The sequence below is a fragment of the Emys orbicularis genome, chromosome 4, assembly GCF_028017835.1.
Source record: "Emys orbicularis isolate rEmyOrb1 chromosome 4, rEmyOrb1.hap1, whole genome shotgun sequence".
Classification (NCBI taxonomy): domain Eukaryota; kingdom Metazoa; phylum Chordata; order Testudines; family Emydidae; genus Emys; species Emys orbicularis.
The window spans coordinates 14,830,887-14,850,117 of NC_088686.1; the positions used below are offsets into that span (position 1 = coordinate 14,830,887).

At 39.5% G+C, this 19,231-nt stretch overlaps 1 protein-coding gene across 1 annotated transcript in view; it reads left to right on the top strand.

The window, feature by feature from the left end:
• The window catches only part of SLC38A6 (solute carrier family 38 member 6), a 48,984-nt gene extending 41,183 nt beyond the window's left edge, over positions 1–7,801 (top strand). The window contains exons 13-16 of the mRNA XM_065403687.1: positions 4,747–4,871; positions 5,769–5,913; positions 6,063–6,157; positions 7,515–7,801. Coding sequence (XP_065259759.1) covers positions 4,747–4,871; positions 5,769–5,913; positions 6,063–6,157; positions 7,515–7,595 — 446 coding nt within the window. The 3' untranslated portion in view covers positions 7,596–7,801. The remainder of the gene's footprint in view (positions 1–4,746; positions 4,872–5,768; positions 5,914–6,062; positions 6,158–7,514) is intronic.
• Positions 7,802–19,231: the final 11,430 nt, after the last annotated feature.

Below are 19,231 nucleotides of genomic sequence, written 5' to 3' on the forward strand. Positions count from 1 at the left end.
GGTTACTCAGTGTGTAAGTTAAGCATGTATGTAATTCTTTGCCGGATTGGGGCCTTAAACAGTATACAAGTAAACAGTTCACTTACTTAATTGGGATTAGTGAAATATCTTCTAAGATCATGCCTACATTCAAGAAGCTTGACATGCTAATTACCATTTGGTCAACCCAGTGCACCTGTAGCACAACATGCAGCATTGCCTGCTCTGCCTTACACCAAGGACTGGATCGGTAGCAGGCTGACCTTAGGAGCGCGGAGGTGTAAAGGTGGGTTACGGTCATCTTTGCACCCCTCCAAAGCACCGCCAAGAGCAGTATGGACACGTCACAGAGCCCATGATAAGCTGTAGGTTTCTTGTATGGATTTATTTGAATAGAAATCTGTGTGATTAATGAAACAAAAACAAAAGTTTAAACAAACCCTCCAAGAAAGCTTTACTAAACAGCCTCACTAATTATTTGTATCATACATTCCTCCACACAAAGTGACGTCTTAAAGACACTGCTGCTATCTGCAACAGAAAGGCAAACCAGAGTAAGCACAAACACACAATGATACATAGGGTATGAATTACCGTGGACGTGGGGACCAAGGTGTGCATTCTGTTGAAGGTCTCTTTAAAGGACCCTTGCCATTTTAAGGGTGGGGATGGGGAGGGTGGTAGTTATGTTTTGTTGGTGAATTTTTGTACTTAAACAGAAAATGAGGATTTCCAATTATAAACTTGTACATATAAAAATCATCCTACCTGTTCAGCAGACTCCCTCAGTTCTGCTTTTCTGTAGATTTTGCATGGCAGTATGCTGCAGCAGCAGTGTAGTAACTATGCAATTGACGATGCAGTTTTTGAACACTTTCAAGTGCCATATTTTTGTAGCTGGGGCTTAAATATAGGTGACTTAATAGTCTTTCTGGTAGGCTTGCTTCTCCCAAATACTTAAACAGATTTCAGAACTCTTAACTACACAATGGCTTTCTTTTTTTAAAGGTCTATCATAACATTGTCAGAAGTAGGTGAGTGTCCATTTAATATAGCAGTTCAGTCTTCCTATAAAATATAGATAGAAGCTACTCTGCATCAGTGTGATATGTCAACTGTGTGACCGTGTTTGTAGTACCCTGTCATATAATGTCGCAGTGTTATATCTTTCCAAGATAAAGTGGTTCAGCTCTACATGTATCCAGCTTTATTTTCACATGATTATACATTTTGTTCATAGATCATGCATGTTCATAGATCATGCATGCCAAAGTTGTATTCTCTCAAGTTTCCATCCAGCAATCTGGATCAACTGCCCTCTGCAGTATGGTAGCATTATACAAACATGGTCACTGAAATGCATTACTGACCTGCATGAGGATTCTTCTTTCAAATTGCTTCTCAAAATTCACTCCTCTCATGAAGTTAACATGTGTTAATCTCTGGCTGAGAGTTTTATTTACTTTGACTGACAAACAGTAGGGGGGGAAATGCTCTTAAGAGAACCCTTGTCTCTCTGGGTATTTTGTGTTATCTGTTTAGAATGTCTGTGGGCTCGGGACAATCTGGCACAGCACCAGTCCTGTTGACCCTTACCAAATAATTACTGATCTGCAGGGGAAATTGCTTTGAGTTCTTGCAAAAAAGCATGCTGCCTCTTCAGACATTAATGTATTTCTGTTGTAGGCACAACAAATTCCTATTATCAATTACATAGTGGAGACTAGCAGTCCCTACCTCAGTGCCTTTGCTATTGGTGTAGGACTGCTCCTGCCAACTTTCTAACCTGACTTTTACTGTCTTCCTGCAAATTAGGGTATTTTTCCCCTTGGTTCCCCTTTGTCTATTCCCTTTGCTTGCTTGCTTGCTTGCTTTCTAGCCAGCTGGATCTGACAATGACAGAGCAAATAAATTATGTGGGCTTCCCCTCAAATGATAAAAAGTTCAGGGGGTAGCCGTGCTAGTCTGTATCCACAAAAACAACAGGGAGTCCGGTGGCACCTTAAAGACTAACAGATTTATTTGGGCATAAGCTTTCGTGGGTAAAAAACCTCACTACTTCAAATGCATGGAGTGAAAGTTACAGATGCAGGCATTATATAATGTGTCATGTGTCATTATATAATGCCTGCATCTGTAACTTTCACTCCATGCATTTGAAGTAGTGAGGTTTTTTACCCACGAAAGCTTATGCCCAAATAAATCTGTTAGTCTTTATCATTTGAGTCCGGTGGCACCTTAAAGTGCAGCCTAATTCACCTTGCTGCCTAACACCCTGTCAGATTTGTCAATGCAACTTGGGATAGTTCCACCTCATGCTGGCTCTTCCCACATGTTTCCAGATAAGCCCCCAGCAAAAGGGGAAAGGAAGAAAGAGCACTGAAGTCATGTCTTGGAGACCATGTTCCTGGTCCCTTATGCAGTAGACCTAATTGGAGCCTTGCTCTGCCTTGACTACAGCCCTTAACCTTTACTTTGAATGAAATGATTGTGTCTCTTTTTTTCTTTTCCTTTCAGGCCTGATGGTATAATGTACATTAATTAAATAGTTTTTTTTTTTTTTTTTTTTTTTTTGCAGAGGATACATACAGGGTTCTTTCCTGCTTGCAAGCTACTCGTCCTGTCTTCCACTATCTTTAGCCAAGAAGGCTAATTAAATTGAATGAGTGAAACTCCCCCACCCCTGCCCCACCTCTCCATCCCCTTGTCATAAACGCCATTCCTAGAAAAGTAAAAACCAACTGAAAAGCGAAAAAACTTCTCCTTTGAGAACAGATGTTTCTTCTACATCCAGTTTGGAAGGATGTTGACTCTTTGCTGTGTATCTGTAAGTCAATGTGACCAAGAGGCTTTGTTGGGAGCAGAAGCCCACGATAGCATAAGTCTGCTAGGAGTTAGAGTAGCGGATCATTTGTAGGGGTGTGATTTTTCTTTGTTTATTTTTTTTTTAAATCATGGCATGTTCCAAGAAAAGTCATGAACTTGTCAGGATGAAAGGGCAAAAGTCATGGAAACAAAAGTGAAAGTTGCAGTTATTGGTTTGTTTTCTAAGTAATCATTATTTCCCACTTTTTGTACCAAAAATAGGAGTTGTGCTTGTGCTATAAGAGATTTGAACATAATAGTTGCCATCCCAGATGTGACTTTTGCAAAACTAATCTCACTCTCCAAATAGTTTTAAAATGGTGGTGGAGATTAGAGAAGAACCCTCATTACTGCTGAGGGAATTAAAATTCTCACTGAATGTTCTCTCACCTGGTCTTTTATGTTGCTTCAACCCCTGTTTTCTATTAAATTCTTGTACTTCCCATGGTTTAACTTGGCAGCTCTCAAGCACCAGCCTTTTGCCACAACATCCAATCACTTACACGTCAAACAAACAAATCTCAATCTCAAGTGTCATTAATAGAAGTATGACTTTAGCCAATCATCCCTTCCCCATAATAACTAGTCTGCAAAAATACTGAAAGAAGGTAACTATTAGACAACAGTAGCATATATACATTAGGAGGAATAACTAAGAATTCCTCTTTGAAATTAGAGGCGCTGCAGCTACTTTCCCAAATGGTGAAATTTTACCTTCCAAATCACTTTATACCACATGTGTATGGAAAGCTGAACATGTAAGGTCAATTGGTCCAGCAGAAAGAGTTTACTTCTGAGCAAAAAAGTGTCTCCTAGTTTTCTGTTCCAGATACAAAGAACCAGCTATATGGCACAGTGCCTTGGCTTATTGAATTCCACCCTTTTTTCGTCTGTTCGGACAAATGATCAGGAAGACTAAAAACCTAGCAAAAATTGTTCTGATTACTTCTAACTACTGAGACCCTCATTCTTCAAACTGGAGGTGTCAGTTAGCAAGCCTAGTCTCTAGGATATGCCATGGCAGGATAAAATCTTTCAAATGAATTATACCAGGCTTCAGCTTGCTGCTTGGAGCCTGAGAGGGTAAATCCTCATGTATTCCCCATGGATTATTACTATTCTGTCATAAACCAGAAAAGATTCTGATAAAGGCTTATTTGGTCTGAATATTTTTCCTTTGGTCTTAATCTAACAAAGTAGACCCTCTTCAAGCCCTACTCATCACTATTTTGGATATCTTATTTGAAGGCTACCACAGATACCTTGGTTGCAGCTCATCAAGTTCAGTTATCTACACAATGGGCCTTGAGTTGTGCTGTTTTACAGGATAATTTATCATCTGTCTCCTCATCATCTCTTTTCTTTAAGCCACTCAGGGTGTGTCTGCAGTGTAAGTGCAGGGTTAGTAAAACTCGAGTTAGCAGATCTTGGATTTGTTAATGAAGCACTGGAGCATCTATACTCTTTGTAATCCTACGTTGGGCTCCAGTGTCTATACTGCATTTTGCAGGCCTGAGTCCAACCACCCATATCCCTGACACTAGCACAATGTTGCCTTGCTTGTGGATTGGCCAGTTAATAGTCTATATCTGCAAAGCCCGAGTATCCCTCTTTTGTAGCCCTTTCTTCTTCATGTTTGTTTTCTCACTTGTACATAGCTTGGTTTCATGACTCTGACAATGGAAGTTTCTCTAGATTGTGTATCAAACATCTATATGTTTATTGTTGGCTTCATTAGGGGCAGGAAGAAATTTGTACACACAGCCTTCATTCTGCCATGGGCACAAAACAGCCTAGTAGTTGCTCCAAATGGAAACTTTGAGAATTAATATGTAGGTGATATATAGTTGTTCTGTTTCTGAATTCCCTTTGATTTATGACATTCAATTTCTTGGTTTTCAGACAAAGTGGACTCAGAATTACTGCAAGGTTATAGCAGGTACCTGCCGCATGATATTGTCATCATGACTGTAAAACTAGGCATGTTATTTGCTGTGATTTTGACAGTGCCTCTCATCCATTTCCCTGTAAGTACTCCTAAAAGTTTTGATGCTGGCATAGCAATTCCATAGTATGGTAATACTAATTCTTTGCAGACTGCAATATTAGTCACATCTAGCTTTGTGTATCTTACTGATTTGTCAAGTGATTGATCAAAGACCTCATACTTGCATATGTTCCATGAAAACTCCAAAATAACAACTAACCACTAAGCTAATTTATGCTTTTTGAGACTGAGCTTAGATTTAAACTAACCCACAGCATTGTTTTTCATTTAGAGAATAAAGTACCGGTATTTCTAAAGTTTATTTGGTCTGATTTTTCTTAAATTCTGTTTTCCAAAGACTGTATGGAGAGGAAAATTGAAGTCAGCAAATAATACTCTGCTGCTAGTGATTTAACGAAAGTTTAATGTAGCTTTGTCTTCACATAGTGTAGCATTTACTTAAGTTTTAGAGCAGTATTTATCATGTGGTTCTAAAATGTAGGGGACAATTCTGTCAGTTTGTAGGGGATTTATGTTCAGAATTTCATTTAGTTTTCAGGATAATGGTATGCCTCTCTGGATGAATGTAACCATTAGCAAATATTCACATCAAAGTATATCCAACTACTACAATCCATATGCTCTTCATAAGGAGATAGTTACGTATATTAATGATTTGTGTGTGCACACAATTTTGCAATAATTAAATATGTTTTGTTCTTTAAAGGCTGTAAAGTATGTATCATATCTTCTATGACATTTATACGTGAACACCTTTTTTTGGCTTTTGTTGAACTACGTCAATAAATGTTTTCCTCTAAAAAGGTCTTTTCCAAGTAAAACCTGAGGTGTACTTTATCAAAATGGAAATAACAATAAGGCTTTTAGAATAAAGTTTTGTGCCTGCTTGAATTTTTTCCCCCTTTTCATTATATAGGCAAGGAAGGCTGTAATGATGATCTTTTTATCTCATCTTCCTACTTCATGGATTTGCCATATCCTTGTCACTTTAGCACTCAATGCAATCATTGTTTTGCTTGCATTGTATGTGCCCGACATTAGAAATGTATTTGGATTAGTTGGTAAGTTTTTTGTTCTTGTTTAGGGTTTTTGTTTTTGTTGTTCTTTTGGGGATTATGGGGTTCTATACTAAAAAGATCACACAATATATCTGCTTATATCCCTGTACCAGTCTTACTACAACTAAAATTTTTCTTACTATCTCGTAAAGGTTCTACCACATCTACATGTTTGCTCTTTGTGTATCCTGGACTGTTTTATCTTAAACTTAGCAGGGAGGACTTTATATCACGACAGAAGCTTGGGGTATGCTATTTTTCCATGTGTTTTTATTGTATGCAAGGATTATAATGTTAGATATATTTTATTACACTACAGAATATGCTTTGCCTTTTGCACTGCACCCATTTTTAGCAGCCTGAAGTCTGCAATAGTAGTAGAGTTTGTCTTCTGCTAAGTTCTGTTTCCGTTCTCTGGTCTTATTGAAACTAATGTAGTCCACTTCTTTCATGAGTCTAAGCAGTGTAATATTGATCTGAATCCAAATTTCCCCAAAGTCCAGATTTGGAGCTTTAGATCAGATCCATCTGTTTTTAAACATGGCTCTGATATAGTTTGGCCGTGTCCATGTTGTCCAGACAAACCATGTTTGTGTGGAACACTGTTTATATGCTGTTCCCTAATAAACCTTCCTTGGCACAAGCCCCCCTTTCCCCTAACATTTCCCACGGTTGATACAACAGCTACAGCACTACCAGTGGTAGTCAATGAGGGAGTTCTAATGCAAACAACATGCTACTGCCTGTGACCATGGTTACTGTCATTTTAACCACCATATCAACTGAGAAAAGTTAGGACACAGTGGTTAAAATGCCAGCAGACTATCTACACTGATGTTTCCACCATTTTTATCTTCCCTCGCCCTCTCCTCCATAGGGTTGCACTAGGACTAGCAGTTATGGGAAATCTTAGTGGAAAGGCTAGTATTGACACCCACATACAGTTTAAAGTCTTGAGTATCTGGGCCTTCTGAGTAGCTTGCGTAGATTCAGCATGATAACATCAGCAGAGCTGTCTATAAATCGGTAATCTGCTTACTGTTATAACAGTTTTAATGCTGTTGAAAATAGAACGCTGTTTCTAAACATGGTTTCCAGAGGGTCTCTCTCTGTCCACCCTGGCTGCTCTAGCAGTGTTCGGAATGTGTTTAACTAGAACTGTCTTTTAAGTAGAGTTTAAATTCTGTTTCTTAACTTGCTTTGAGCCCCTGTGTGCATAGGGTCAAATAGAATTAATTCCTTTCCAGGAATTTCATTAAATATGCAAAGTTCATCTACACAGTTCCCAGGTGGATAGTGTGGACACACTAAACCAGTTTTGAAAGGGAATTCTTTGTGAAATCATTCCCAAAGCAGGCTTAGCTTAGTGTTCATATAGATGAATATCTTTCTGAATATATTTAATTTGTGTTGGAAAGAGCAGCTGTGTTTAAATACTTGTTTATTTTAAACATAGCAGATGATTTTAAAATGTGCTGTTAAGGCCTGTCAATGCATTAGAGGTAGAATTTCTTTTTCATATTCAGGGTCTTAATAGCAATTCTCAGAAGTATAAATTGAATTCTGCTGTTCAACATTCACTGTTTGTTCTTCTGTCTTCACAGGCTTGTGCGTTGTTTATTTTTGGCATACTTGTTGGTCTCTTAAGTTTAGCCTTAATCATTTTCAATTGGATTAATCAATAAAATCCCTTCCATTGCTTCTTGAGCTGGACTTGAGAAAGACAATGCGAGCAAAGACTTCCAGCAACATATTGCAAATTCTCAACTGAATGCTGGACATCTTCAAGAAGAAACCCTTCAGGATCTATGTATGAAACAAGTAACAATTTGTTTTACTCTCATGTCTGTTTCTTTGACTGGTTTACTTCTTGCACAATTAAACTCTTCCATTCTACAAATATATTAGTCTTTAAATGACTTAACGTTACCCAGGTGAAGAGGTGACTTTATGGGAGGACATTATATAGTGTGCTTACAATGCAAAAATATTTTGTTTAAGGCTTTCAGATCTTAGAGTCAGAGGTTTGCATCTGCATCTGAACCGGCCCTGGCACCAAGAGCTGAAAGGGGCTTATTTCCTGTGTTCTGGCTTGGATTCAGCTGATTTCCCATGAGATGGGCAGATTTTACAAAAACTTGTGCCATTCATAATACTGGAAGTCTCACAACAGCAGTTATAAAAGGATTTGCATCACTTTCATTAAAATAGCTTGCAAAATTTTACCACCCTCGTATTGAAATCTTGAAACTGATTGGTCTCCACACTGTCACCCTACCCAATAGGAAGATTTCCCCTCCCACCAGCATGTTCCTCTATTTGAAATTGCACTTTAAATTATGTATAGTTTATACTTCAGTGTATTAGGCCTTCTTGGAATGAGTCTGTCAAATAAACTCTGTGCCCTTCTAGGATATTTGATGTGTATTTTGGAAGCGCTAGCAATAATTTTTATTTTGCACTTAAGATCTTCCAGCATTTCCATTACAAATGTATTCAAAGCATTTAGAGGCCTGATTTATTTATTTTTTTAAGCCCCCTAACTTTCACAGGTGTAACTCGGTTAGCTTCCACTGGAGATACTCTCATAAGTATTACAGCAAGAAGGAACCATTATGATCATCTAGCCTGATTTGCATAAGACAGGCCATAAAACTTCATTCAGTGATTCTGGCTTCTAGCCCAATAATTTATGGTTGAACTAGAGTGTGTCTAAATTTTACACTGGTGTTAGTTAGAGAAGAATCAGACTCCAAGAGTGAAATCCTATTGAAGTTAATGGGACTTTTGCCATATAGGACCAGAGTTTCACCCCACATTGCTAAACTCTTGCGTATCCCCTTATGCACTATTTATGCTTAAAATGAAATCTGAATGCCATTTTCAGCACCAGTTGGACTTCCTCTGAGGTCTAATCCACACAATGCTGAAAATGGTATTGGCAGCCCAGAGCCAACATTGCTTACACCAGAGGAGCTGAAACAGTGATAGGAATGATGGTCAATTTTTTAAAATGTCTTCGTTGTAGAGAATATCCTTTAAAACGAAAACGCTCTAATCTATAGATTTTTATCTTCTAAGGAAGTTAAGACTCCACAGAAATGAGACATACATACAGTTAAGTAATTAGACCTCAGACTGGAGCAGCAAGATTTAGAGGCTTGGAAACTTCATTATTTCCAGATGTGATATTTCTTTTAATCTGATTTACTACTTACTTTTACATCTGAAATGTAGAATAAGATACAGAAGTGAAATGCTCTAAAGTAACATTTATGCAATTCAGCTGAATTTTGCAACTTTAATTTAAAGTAAACTCAGCTGACACAATTTTCAGTTGTGCAGTTGAGGGAAGTCAGATGCAAAGATAGCTCTGATCACCAGCTCTAGTCCTGGGCCAACAGAGGGCCAAACAGGACTGCTTCAACTTCCAACCACAAGAATGGGTACAGACCATTCTGCGATCCCAGGATTCCTCCATGCCAAAGAGAATTCTCAGCTACCCTTTGAGTCTACTATAGAGACAGACCAATGTGCTGCTTTGATGGAGCAAAGTGACCTGATTAGGGCCCAGGATCTGACCTTAGGAGTTTCTGTAGAATATTTCTCTTGTCTTCGTGAATGAACATAATATACCTCATGACAGTTTACAGTGTAGCCTTGAGCTGAACAAAACTGTTGGGGAAAGTTTGGGTACCTCTGAACATAAGAAGTTTCCTGCCTCCTTTGATCAAGGGATTGGCAGTGTGGATTACTGTGGAAGCCTAGAACAAACAAACATGAAGGAGGCTCTCTATCTTGCCTTTGATCCCTCTTGCAATTATTCCCACATTTTACTTCTGATAAACAAATATCACTATCTTTTCTTCCCATGGTATGTCTTAATTTCCCCCTTCTACTAAATGTTCAGCTGCTCAGATATTTCAATGAGTAGTGTAAAAACCTAAATCTTGGGTAACCTAAACTTAAATCTTGGATAGCTGTTACCGAGCCATCTTGGGTAAATGTGACAGTGGGGACAGTTGTGAATCAACTACTTTTTTTCATATGTGGCCTGATCCAAAGACTATTTGAAGTCAATGAGCATCTTTCTATTCATTTGAATGAGGGTTGAATCAGTCTCAATGTTTACTTGTAGCTTTTTTGCAAGGATACTAATAATCTACAAGAATATTAATCAAAATCAGGGGAATTTCTGTGGGAATTCTTTATTTCACATATTACTTTGCCCTGCTCTCATATCTTAATATCTGGTAATATCTGCAAGACATAATTATGGTAATCTAAAAAAGTATTTTAAACTGCATAGTAAGTTAACATTAAAAACTTAATTGGGTGAACTGGAAAGCTTATAAAAACCTGGCAAGATCTGCAGTTTTCTTATACCTCCCTAGAAAAAAAATGAAAGTTGTGCCCAGCATTAAATCTAATACCCTGCTCTTCTGAAAGGACTGGATTTACAATCGGGTTTGTGTGCATAATTTTGAAGAATGCAACTAAGGAAATATCTGAAAGCATATGAACATACCAATGCTATATTTGTAATGGTTTCCCATTTAAAATACAAACTTTACACTGTAATATAGGTAAACATGACACTTTTAACATCGCTGGGTATTGCCAAATAGCTAAGCTTTTAAATGGCTAATACTAGTTTGTGAAGTTAATACTCCATTAAGGGGAATGGAAGCAATTCACACCTCTGTTGGAGCTGTATTATTTCAGTCTAGGTGCAGAGTAGTGCAGACAAGACAGCAGTGCATTGATTTTATAGTATCAGGGTTATCTTCGCAAGGAGAAGAGTTACAAATGTTTCTTTTTAAAAGAAATATATCTATAGGAAATTAAGTTTGGCAGAACCTAAAATTTGGAGAAATAACCTGAGTTTCCAGAAAACCTACACTTCTATTGTCCTTGCTCATATGCTTGCCTATATTGTGGGAGAGTCGCTGGATAAAAGCTACCATTTCTCTCCCCTCATTAATTATATCGATATTTTATACCATTTTTTTGTCCTCGTGTCAACATTATCTTTAAAACTTATTTACTGCTTTATAAGTAAGTTAAATGGAAATAGAGGGAAAACTGGACCATGTGTTTACTGAGTCGTTAGCACTAATGTAGCTACAGTAACATAGTGATACCAGTACAAATTCGCAGTGTAGCTGCATTGCATCAGTGCAAAATAGGGCTTGCACCAATGTGACTTACAAGGAGCTGGATGAAAACTTTTCATTGAATTTTTTTATGAAAACAAATTTTTAAACAGATTTTTTTTTGTATGATTATTTCTGTTTTTCATTGATATTTTTCAAGTTTGTGTTGAAAATTCAAAAACCCAAGGAAGAAAAATGCACTTTTCAAAAACTAGGGAACATTTTTCTTTGAACATTTTTTAAAATAAAGTAGCTCTTTCAACTAGCTTCACTTAGCCGAGCGAGCCCCATTTAGTGCTAGCTAGTTCAATATGTCTGTTAGGTGTTTGCATGATAATGTTACACCAGTGCAACCCCAGAGGGTTTGAACCAGTGATTTTTCCCCCCCATCCCCGTGCTCATAATCTATGTATTTTTTTCTGTAGTTGGGTGAGAGTGTGTGTATCCTAAATGAAAATGCTGATCATTGTAAGAGAGATGCAGATGAATTGAGAGAGATATAAATGATTTGGGAACATTTTTAGGCTAAATAAATCATTCTCTCTCCCATTGCCCTTGCCCGCACGTTTTGAATGATCAAATTACAGAGCTATCTGTGTTTAGCTAGGTGAATACGGTATTTCTGTTCTAGTCTCTCGTTACTGTAAATGTTGGAAACAGAGTTAAGGAAAATGAAGTTATGAAAAAAGGAGCTTGCTTGTACTCATTGTAACATGTTTTTAGTTTTTGCGAAATGCTGACATTTTTCTATATTTTAGTCGGTGCTATCTGGTAAGCAGTTTGCCTCTTAATATTTACATAGTGCTTCGTTGTCACAGCACTAGAAATGTAATCTAATTAAGATTCTCTGCTGTATATATCCCTGTATGTTTAACACAGTTGAGTCTCTTGTGCCTTTTGTTTCACTACATGGTAGGTCTAAGGCCTTGTTTACATTAATTACTGTGGTAAGTCGACCTAAGTTATGCTACTCTAGCTACGTGAATAATGTAGCTGGAGTCGATGTAGCTTAGATCGACTTATTGTGGTTTCTACGCTGTGCTGTGTCGACGGTAGTACCTTAATCTTCTTGTTCCGGTGGAGTACCAGAGTCGACTGGAGAGTGCTATGTGGTCGATTTAGCGAGTCTAGTGAAAGACCCACTAAATCAACCCCTGCTGCATCAATTGCAGCAGCGTCAAGTGTAAGTGTAGTAAGTGTAGACATGGCCTTAGATGAACTGAATAGTCGTGTTCTGATGTATATTTTTGTATAACATTCCCATTATTTTCAGTTGGACTGTCATTGAGCAGAAAATGTTTTTAGTTTAACAGCCCAACTATTTAAAGATGCATTGTGCAGAGGATATGGGATGGAATGTATAGTGTTGATTTCTGATAAGAAGTGTGGTGGGAATTGTCCCATTTTTTTGGAGGATTCCTTCCATGCAGCACTTGGAGTCATGCCTGGCCAGAATTCTGAAGTAATTTAATAAATGTCTGATCAATTTGAATGCATCGTATTTCACACTCAAGAACAGTAGAAATTACATCCTACTAATTATAACAAAATAATTATGTACTGGTGCAATGCTATCGCTTTCGTTTTTGTCACTGTTCTGATAATACCCACTTTGAGATACATGCTTAAACAGCTGATGTTTACAATGTTTTCATGAGAGAGAAAACGAGCTTACAATCCTATTCATACATTTCTCGTGCTCTGTGAAAATGTCATTTTATGTGGGTAAAAATAGTGTATACATTTAGTTCCCAAAGTTCATTTTTTAAAACACTGTGAAGCACCTATTTTACTGGAGACACTAACACTCAGTATAAAACTGGCTCAGAATCAGGGCCCTCGTTATGAAGACAGTTTTGCCAAACGTGAATTCAGATATTTTTTTTCTTTCTCAGAGGTATGAATTTCTGTGTATGTGCAAATAAACTATGCAACAATGTATGATTGTGGAAATAATTGCATTTAATTTATTTTATTGACTATTAAGGAATGCTGTTAATAGCCCTAGAATCTGCGATATATAAAAAGAGAAAAAGATCTTGGATTTTTTTCACCAATGTAACTGAGTTATTAGTTCAGTTTAATTCAGTAAAATATCAGATTAAACTAAACTGGTGTAAACACTGTTGAAAAGGGTTTCAGTGTACTAAACTATCTAGAGTGGCTCATAAACATGGGTGCAGACTGTTACAAACCAGGACACAAACCCCAAATTGGTTGTGTGTTCTATAATTAGATTTCCCCAGCTATGGAGTGTGAACTCCTCAAACACTATAACAGACCGTCCCCTTAGGCACTCTGGTCTATCTTGCCACCCAGGCAAGCCTGCCTTTGTGACAGATGGTCTCTTACACCAAAAATCACAACAATAGTCAGGTTACTCCTAGTCCCAAAGGATCAGTCACTCACCCCAGGTCAGTTGCACCTCAGATCACACCAGAGACCACGCTTGTAGCCAATCCCGTAATAAACTAACTAAAGATTTATTAACTAAGAAAAGGAAATGAATCATTTACAAGGTTAAAGCAAGTAAATATATGCACACAAATGAGTTGTACTTAGCTGCTGTAACATGCAAGCTCTATATGTCCGTTAGAGCTAACTCAAGCTAAGCAGCTTGCGGGGGAACCCTGGCTTATGCTTAGAAATATTGTCCTCTCCAAATTCCCAGCAACATAGTGATATAGTTCCTTCTGGTCAGGGAATCTTTATTACCTTCCCCCAGAGTTCAAACTTTAATGGGACGAGGGTTTGTGCACATCCCCTCTTCATGGTTGTGGGGGAGGCAATCAACAAAGTATTTTGGTCACTGATGTTCCACAACGATTTGTCCGATGTCCATAGTTCTTCTTTTGTTGGGCAGGAGATGACAGCTTGTGTTAAACTAGTATTTCACACTTGGTAATGCTTCTCTCCTGACTAGGGATGTTTACAGTTTCATAGCAAACACTTTTATAGTTATAAAGCAAACACTTAAATATCACCTTTTAACATGGTATACAGATATTATAAGTGGGATTAATGCATGCAGCAACTCACAAGCATTTCATAAATTCCAAACACAAAACACATGTTTATAAACTGAACATCTCTTTTAACAGTGCTAACACGCAGGTGAGCCAGACTAGTTTCCAGCTATGCATTTGTCAGTGTTCAGTGAAGCTTAGGGGCCTTGGCATGAGTTGGCACCTGATCTACCAGCATCACACAGTGATTCTAAATGAAAGGTTTGTGCCAGTATACTTAAATCAATGTAGTTACTGTTTCAAGCTGTGTCATAAGTATAAAGTAAGAATGCTGCATGTGGGTAGTATACTTGATATAAAAAGGTGCTCAGATACTACAATGATGGGAGCCATATCTGTACCTAGCTAAACTAAACCAGAACTGTTTCATTTCAAATAACCCTGCTCACCCCTTCCTGCCATCCCAATAACAAACAAGAGGAAGGGGGAGTGAGGTTTAGTTGAACCCAAATTTGAACCACCCACGCTCCTGGCTGTTTTTCTGACACCCCTTCCTTACCTTCCCCCTCATCTTGCTTTCTCTCCCCCCTTCACTTTAGGAAAAGAGAGAGGGATGGAACCCTAGTCCCATTGAAGTCAGCACGAGGTTTGCCATTGACTTCAGCATGGCCAGGATTTTGCCATTAGGCTGCAGCAACAAAATTTTGGTCCAATTTTGGGTCCAGAGTTTGAAAACCTTCTCTCAAAAGTCCAGGTGTATTGAGATTGTGTTCCAGGGTATCTTTGTTTGGGTCCTATGGGTGTTTATATAGATATTAAATATACATATCGATATCAATATGACCCTTTTAAAAGAAAAAGGGGTTGGTTGCCAAATTGCCACAGATTAAATTTATTTTAATCTTTTTACCTTTGTAGGAGAAATACTTATGTAATATCTAATTAAAGATTCAAAATCATCAGCAAGCGAACTGGACAGAGTGTTAAACTAGTCTGAGTAAAACAGATCATGTACAATTATTTGTTTGAAGTAGGCTTTGATTTTAATTCAATACCTAAACTGAAATTATAGTTCTGCAGTTCAATTTAAAGCTGAAGGAGCTTTAACTGTAGCTCTTTTTTTTCCCCTTTCCCTCCCCCCCCCCCCTGACTGAAAGGCTTAATAAGGGTGTATTTTCTTCATTTGTTTTCTGTTTTTATTCAAGCAAAACCACCAACGGCCAAAAATTTCAAATATTAGGTTGTCTAATCCCTAGATCAGTATTTTCCCCAGGAATTGAAATGAGGGGAGGTGTTCGAATTTACAGGGGGGCCAGAGCCAATGGATGAGACTGTGAAGGCAAAGGTGGGCTGTATGGCACCATAGTAAAAACTGGAAAATGTTTAATGACCATTTTATTAGATTTAAAATAGTCTCACAAATTAAAGTTGGCTACTCAAGCCTTCTATGAAGCACTACAGTAACTCCACTTAAAGTTGTCCCCGTTAACGTTTCGTTGTTATGTTGCTGATCAATTAGGGAACATGCTCGTTTAAAGTTGTGCAATGCTCCCTTCTAAGGTCTTTGGCAGCCGCCTGCTTTGTCCACTGCTTGCAGGAAGAGCAGCCCGTTGCAGCTAGCTGGTGGGGGCTTGGAACCAGGGTGGACCGACAGCCCCCCTATCGGCTCCCCGCTCCCCTAAGTTCCCTGTGCTACAGCCGCCCAGCAGACTATCAAGGCAGTTCAGCTGTCCCTCCCCCCACTGCCATGTGCTGCTCCTGCCCTCTGCCTTGGAGCTGCTCCCAGAGACTCCTGCTTGCTGTGCAGGGGGGGAAGGGAGGGGCTAATGTCAGGGTGTCCCCCTCCCCCCTGCTCCTGCACCCCACTTACCCCTTCTCCATATAGAGCAGGGAGGGGACACAGACGGAGAGAGACAGAGAGAGAGCTTGGGGCAGCAGCTGCTGTCTCAACTTCCTGATCCATTTAAAAAGACAATGCACTTAAGAGTGGGTCAGCTTACTTAAATGGGCAGTGTGCAACTATCTCTCTCTCCCACACACAAGGTATGTGTCTGTCTCTGTCTGCTATGCTGTCTCCCCCCTTCATGTTTGTGCTGCCTTGTGTGTGAGGCTACATTAACAACGTGTTAACCCTTGAGGGCTCAGCCGAGTGCTAGTTCATCATTTAGCAGCAAGGCATTCCCTGGGAAATATCCCTCCCTCTTCCACCCTCTAACTTCACCACCTCAACCAAGCTTCACAATCATCATAGCTGTGAACAGTATTAAATTGTTTGTTTAAAATGTATACTGTATGTATGTCTATATAATATATAGTTTTTTTTCCCCTGGAACCTAACCCCCCCCCCCCCATTTACATTAATTCTTATGGGGAAATTGGATTCGCTTAACATCGTTTCGCTTAAAGTCACATTTTTCAGGAACATAACTACAATGTTAATTGAGGAGTTACTGTACATCTACATCTTTCTTGGTTTCTTGTAAGTTTGCACAACTCTGTTAATGAGCTTCGTGAATGCAACGTGTTCATCATTGGTGGCTTCTCATGAGTCTGGTACTTCCAGTCCTTCAGTTGATATGCTCATTAGTTCATTCACATGATCAGGCAGAAGGTGACTTCTTTCAGAACACAAACTTCTATTCAATGATGAAAAAGAATGCTCAACTGTAGCTGTTGTGACTGGGAGTAGCAAGAGATGAATGCCTACTTCTTTCATCCCAGGAAACATAACACAAAGATTGGGTCGAGCCACTAGTAATGATGATAAAAAGACGTTGAAGTCAAATCTTCATTCATTCTTCATATGACATTCCACTTTGTGTTCAAATTCTCTATTCTGTCCTAATTACATGGCAGGCCCATTACTGGTAATGCCTCACTCCACTCAGCTGTCAGTGTTTTATAAGACAGGCATCTGTAAAAGCTACATACAGGTTTAGTAGAATCCAGAAATCACTGTTGTAGATTTGTAAGAATCAAGTCTATGCACTTTTTCAGCTGGCTTAGTAAACACTTCTTGTCCTCTTCACTTAAGGATTCAACATAAGTGCCTTCATTCGTCAACTTCTGTACCTAAGTCCTTGCTCCTTCCAATGCGTTTTCAATGGATAGCTCTCTGATCGATGTTTCTATTGCTGAACAAAGATCTACTACCATTGTAGCAGATGCCTGGAAGGCATTGTTTAATAACCTAAAAAACAGTAGACTTAAAAGAGAGAGAATAGCAATTGTCTTCTCTAAACATAGTAGCAAAAGTAGTCCACCAGTCTCACTGCTTAGATCCATCCCATCTTGGTAGACACTTTCCAAAGCCAGTCATAATGGTTGCAGTAATTTTAAGACATCAGCCAAGGATCACTCGTGAGAAAACCAGTGAGTATTCCCAGGATGGACTAATTTGAACTTCAGTCCCAGAGCATCTTCTATTTTTTTTTTTTCAAGACATTCAGTCTTTTCAGACTCTTGCTGGAAAAAAAAGAGTGTAACAAAGACATTACATTTATGGCTTTTAAAAATGTCTTTTGAAGATTCTGCAGCTCATATTAGTGTTGGTTGAGTAGATCATAGAATTGTAGGACTGGAAGGGACCTTGAGAGGTCTTCTAGTACAGTCCCCTGCACTCAGCGCAGGACTAAGTATTATCTAGACCATCCTTGACAGGTGATTGTCTAACCTGCTCTTAAAAACCTCCAATGATGGAAAATACCACAACCTCCCTAGGCAATTTATTCCAGTGCTTAACTGCCCTGACAGGAAGTTTTTCCCAATGTTCAGCCTAAATTTCCCTTGCTGCAATTTAATCCCATTGCTTCTTGTCCGAGCCTCGGAGGTTAACAAGAACAATTTTTTCTCCCTCCTCCTTGGAACAACCTTTTATGTACTTGAAAACTGTTATCATGTCCCCCGTCCCCTCGCCCTCTCCCAGTCTTCTCCAGACTAAACAAATCCAATTCTTTCAATCTTTCTTCATAGGTCATGTTTTCTAGACTTTAATCATTGTTGTTGCTCTCCTCTGGACTTTCTCCAATTTGTCCACAACTTTCCTGAAATGTGGTGCCCAGACCTGGACACACTACTTCAGTTGAGGCCGTATCAGTGGAGTAGAGCGGAAGAATTACTTCTTGGGTCTTGCTTACAAAATTCCTACTGTAAGCAGAGTCAGGATGAGCTCTACCCTGACATCTGGTGGTGAATTATGGCGAGTGTGGAAAAGAACTCCAGGGGCTGATCTTGTTTGCATAGGCACACCCACTCGCCTGGCATGAAACAACAGCAACAGAAAGTGGTTACTTTGGCTGGTGTGGGATCCCCAGTTTCTCTGTTATTGGGGCAGGAAGAATAAAGTTTTGTTACCCTGATTCTGTAAATCAAGGCCAGTGGAACTGTTGTATGACAGAAGGACTGAGTGAGTCCTTCACCATTACCTAAGTAGCACTTGCTTGACAAGGGGCATGGGTTACAAAACCCAGTGAATGGAGAGAGGATGGGGACAGGTATTTGTACCTGATGGTATGGGCCCCCTCTGAGGGTTTGAAACACCAATTTCACTACCTCCTCTCTCCACTGTTGAATGTCAGAGCTAACTTTGATTCCATTAGGAGTCTAGTTACAGGCTGCTGAGCTGAATTCACTTTGGGCCAATGGTGCACCAGCCCTATTATGAGCTGAAATCGCTAAGAGTTGAAATCGCTAAGAGCTAAAGTTATTAAGAGCTGAGATCACTGAGTGCTGTGTTAACTAGTGGGGGAGCCTGAAGCTATATTGCTAAGCAGCTGGCGGAGCAATTTGTGGGGACGACTGGCGGAGCGGCGCGGAGCCTTGCGGGGCTGGTTGGAGTGGCCCAAGGAACGGTGAGTGGAGCTGTTTGTGGAGACGGCTGGAGTGGCTCACAGATCGGTGAGCGGAGCTGAGTGGAGCGGAGCAACTTGTAGAGCGGAGCAGTTCGTGGGACGGCAGGAAGTGGACTGGCTTGTGGTGAAGGCTGCGGCAGAACCCCCACAGAGAAACAGACGGCCGGCCGGCCTCGGATCACGTAAGGTGCCCCTTAACACCCTGCGTGCCCCCCCCCTTTTACTCTGGGGCTGCACTGACCAGGGACAGAGACTTTGGGGTTTGGTTGGACTTTTGGGACTTTGGGTGGTTGCTGGACCCAAGAGCCTTTGGGGGTGTTGGACTTTGGGGACTCTGGGTGATTTTTGG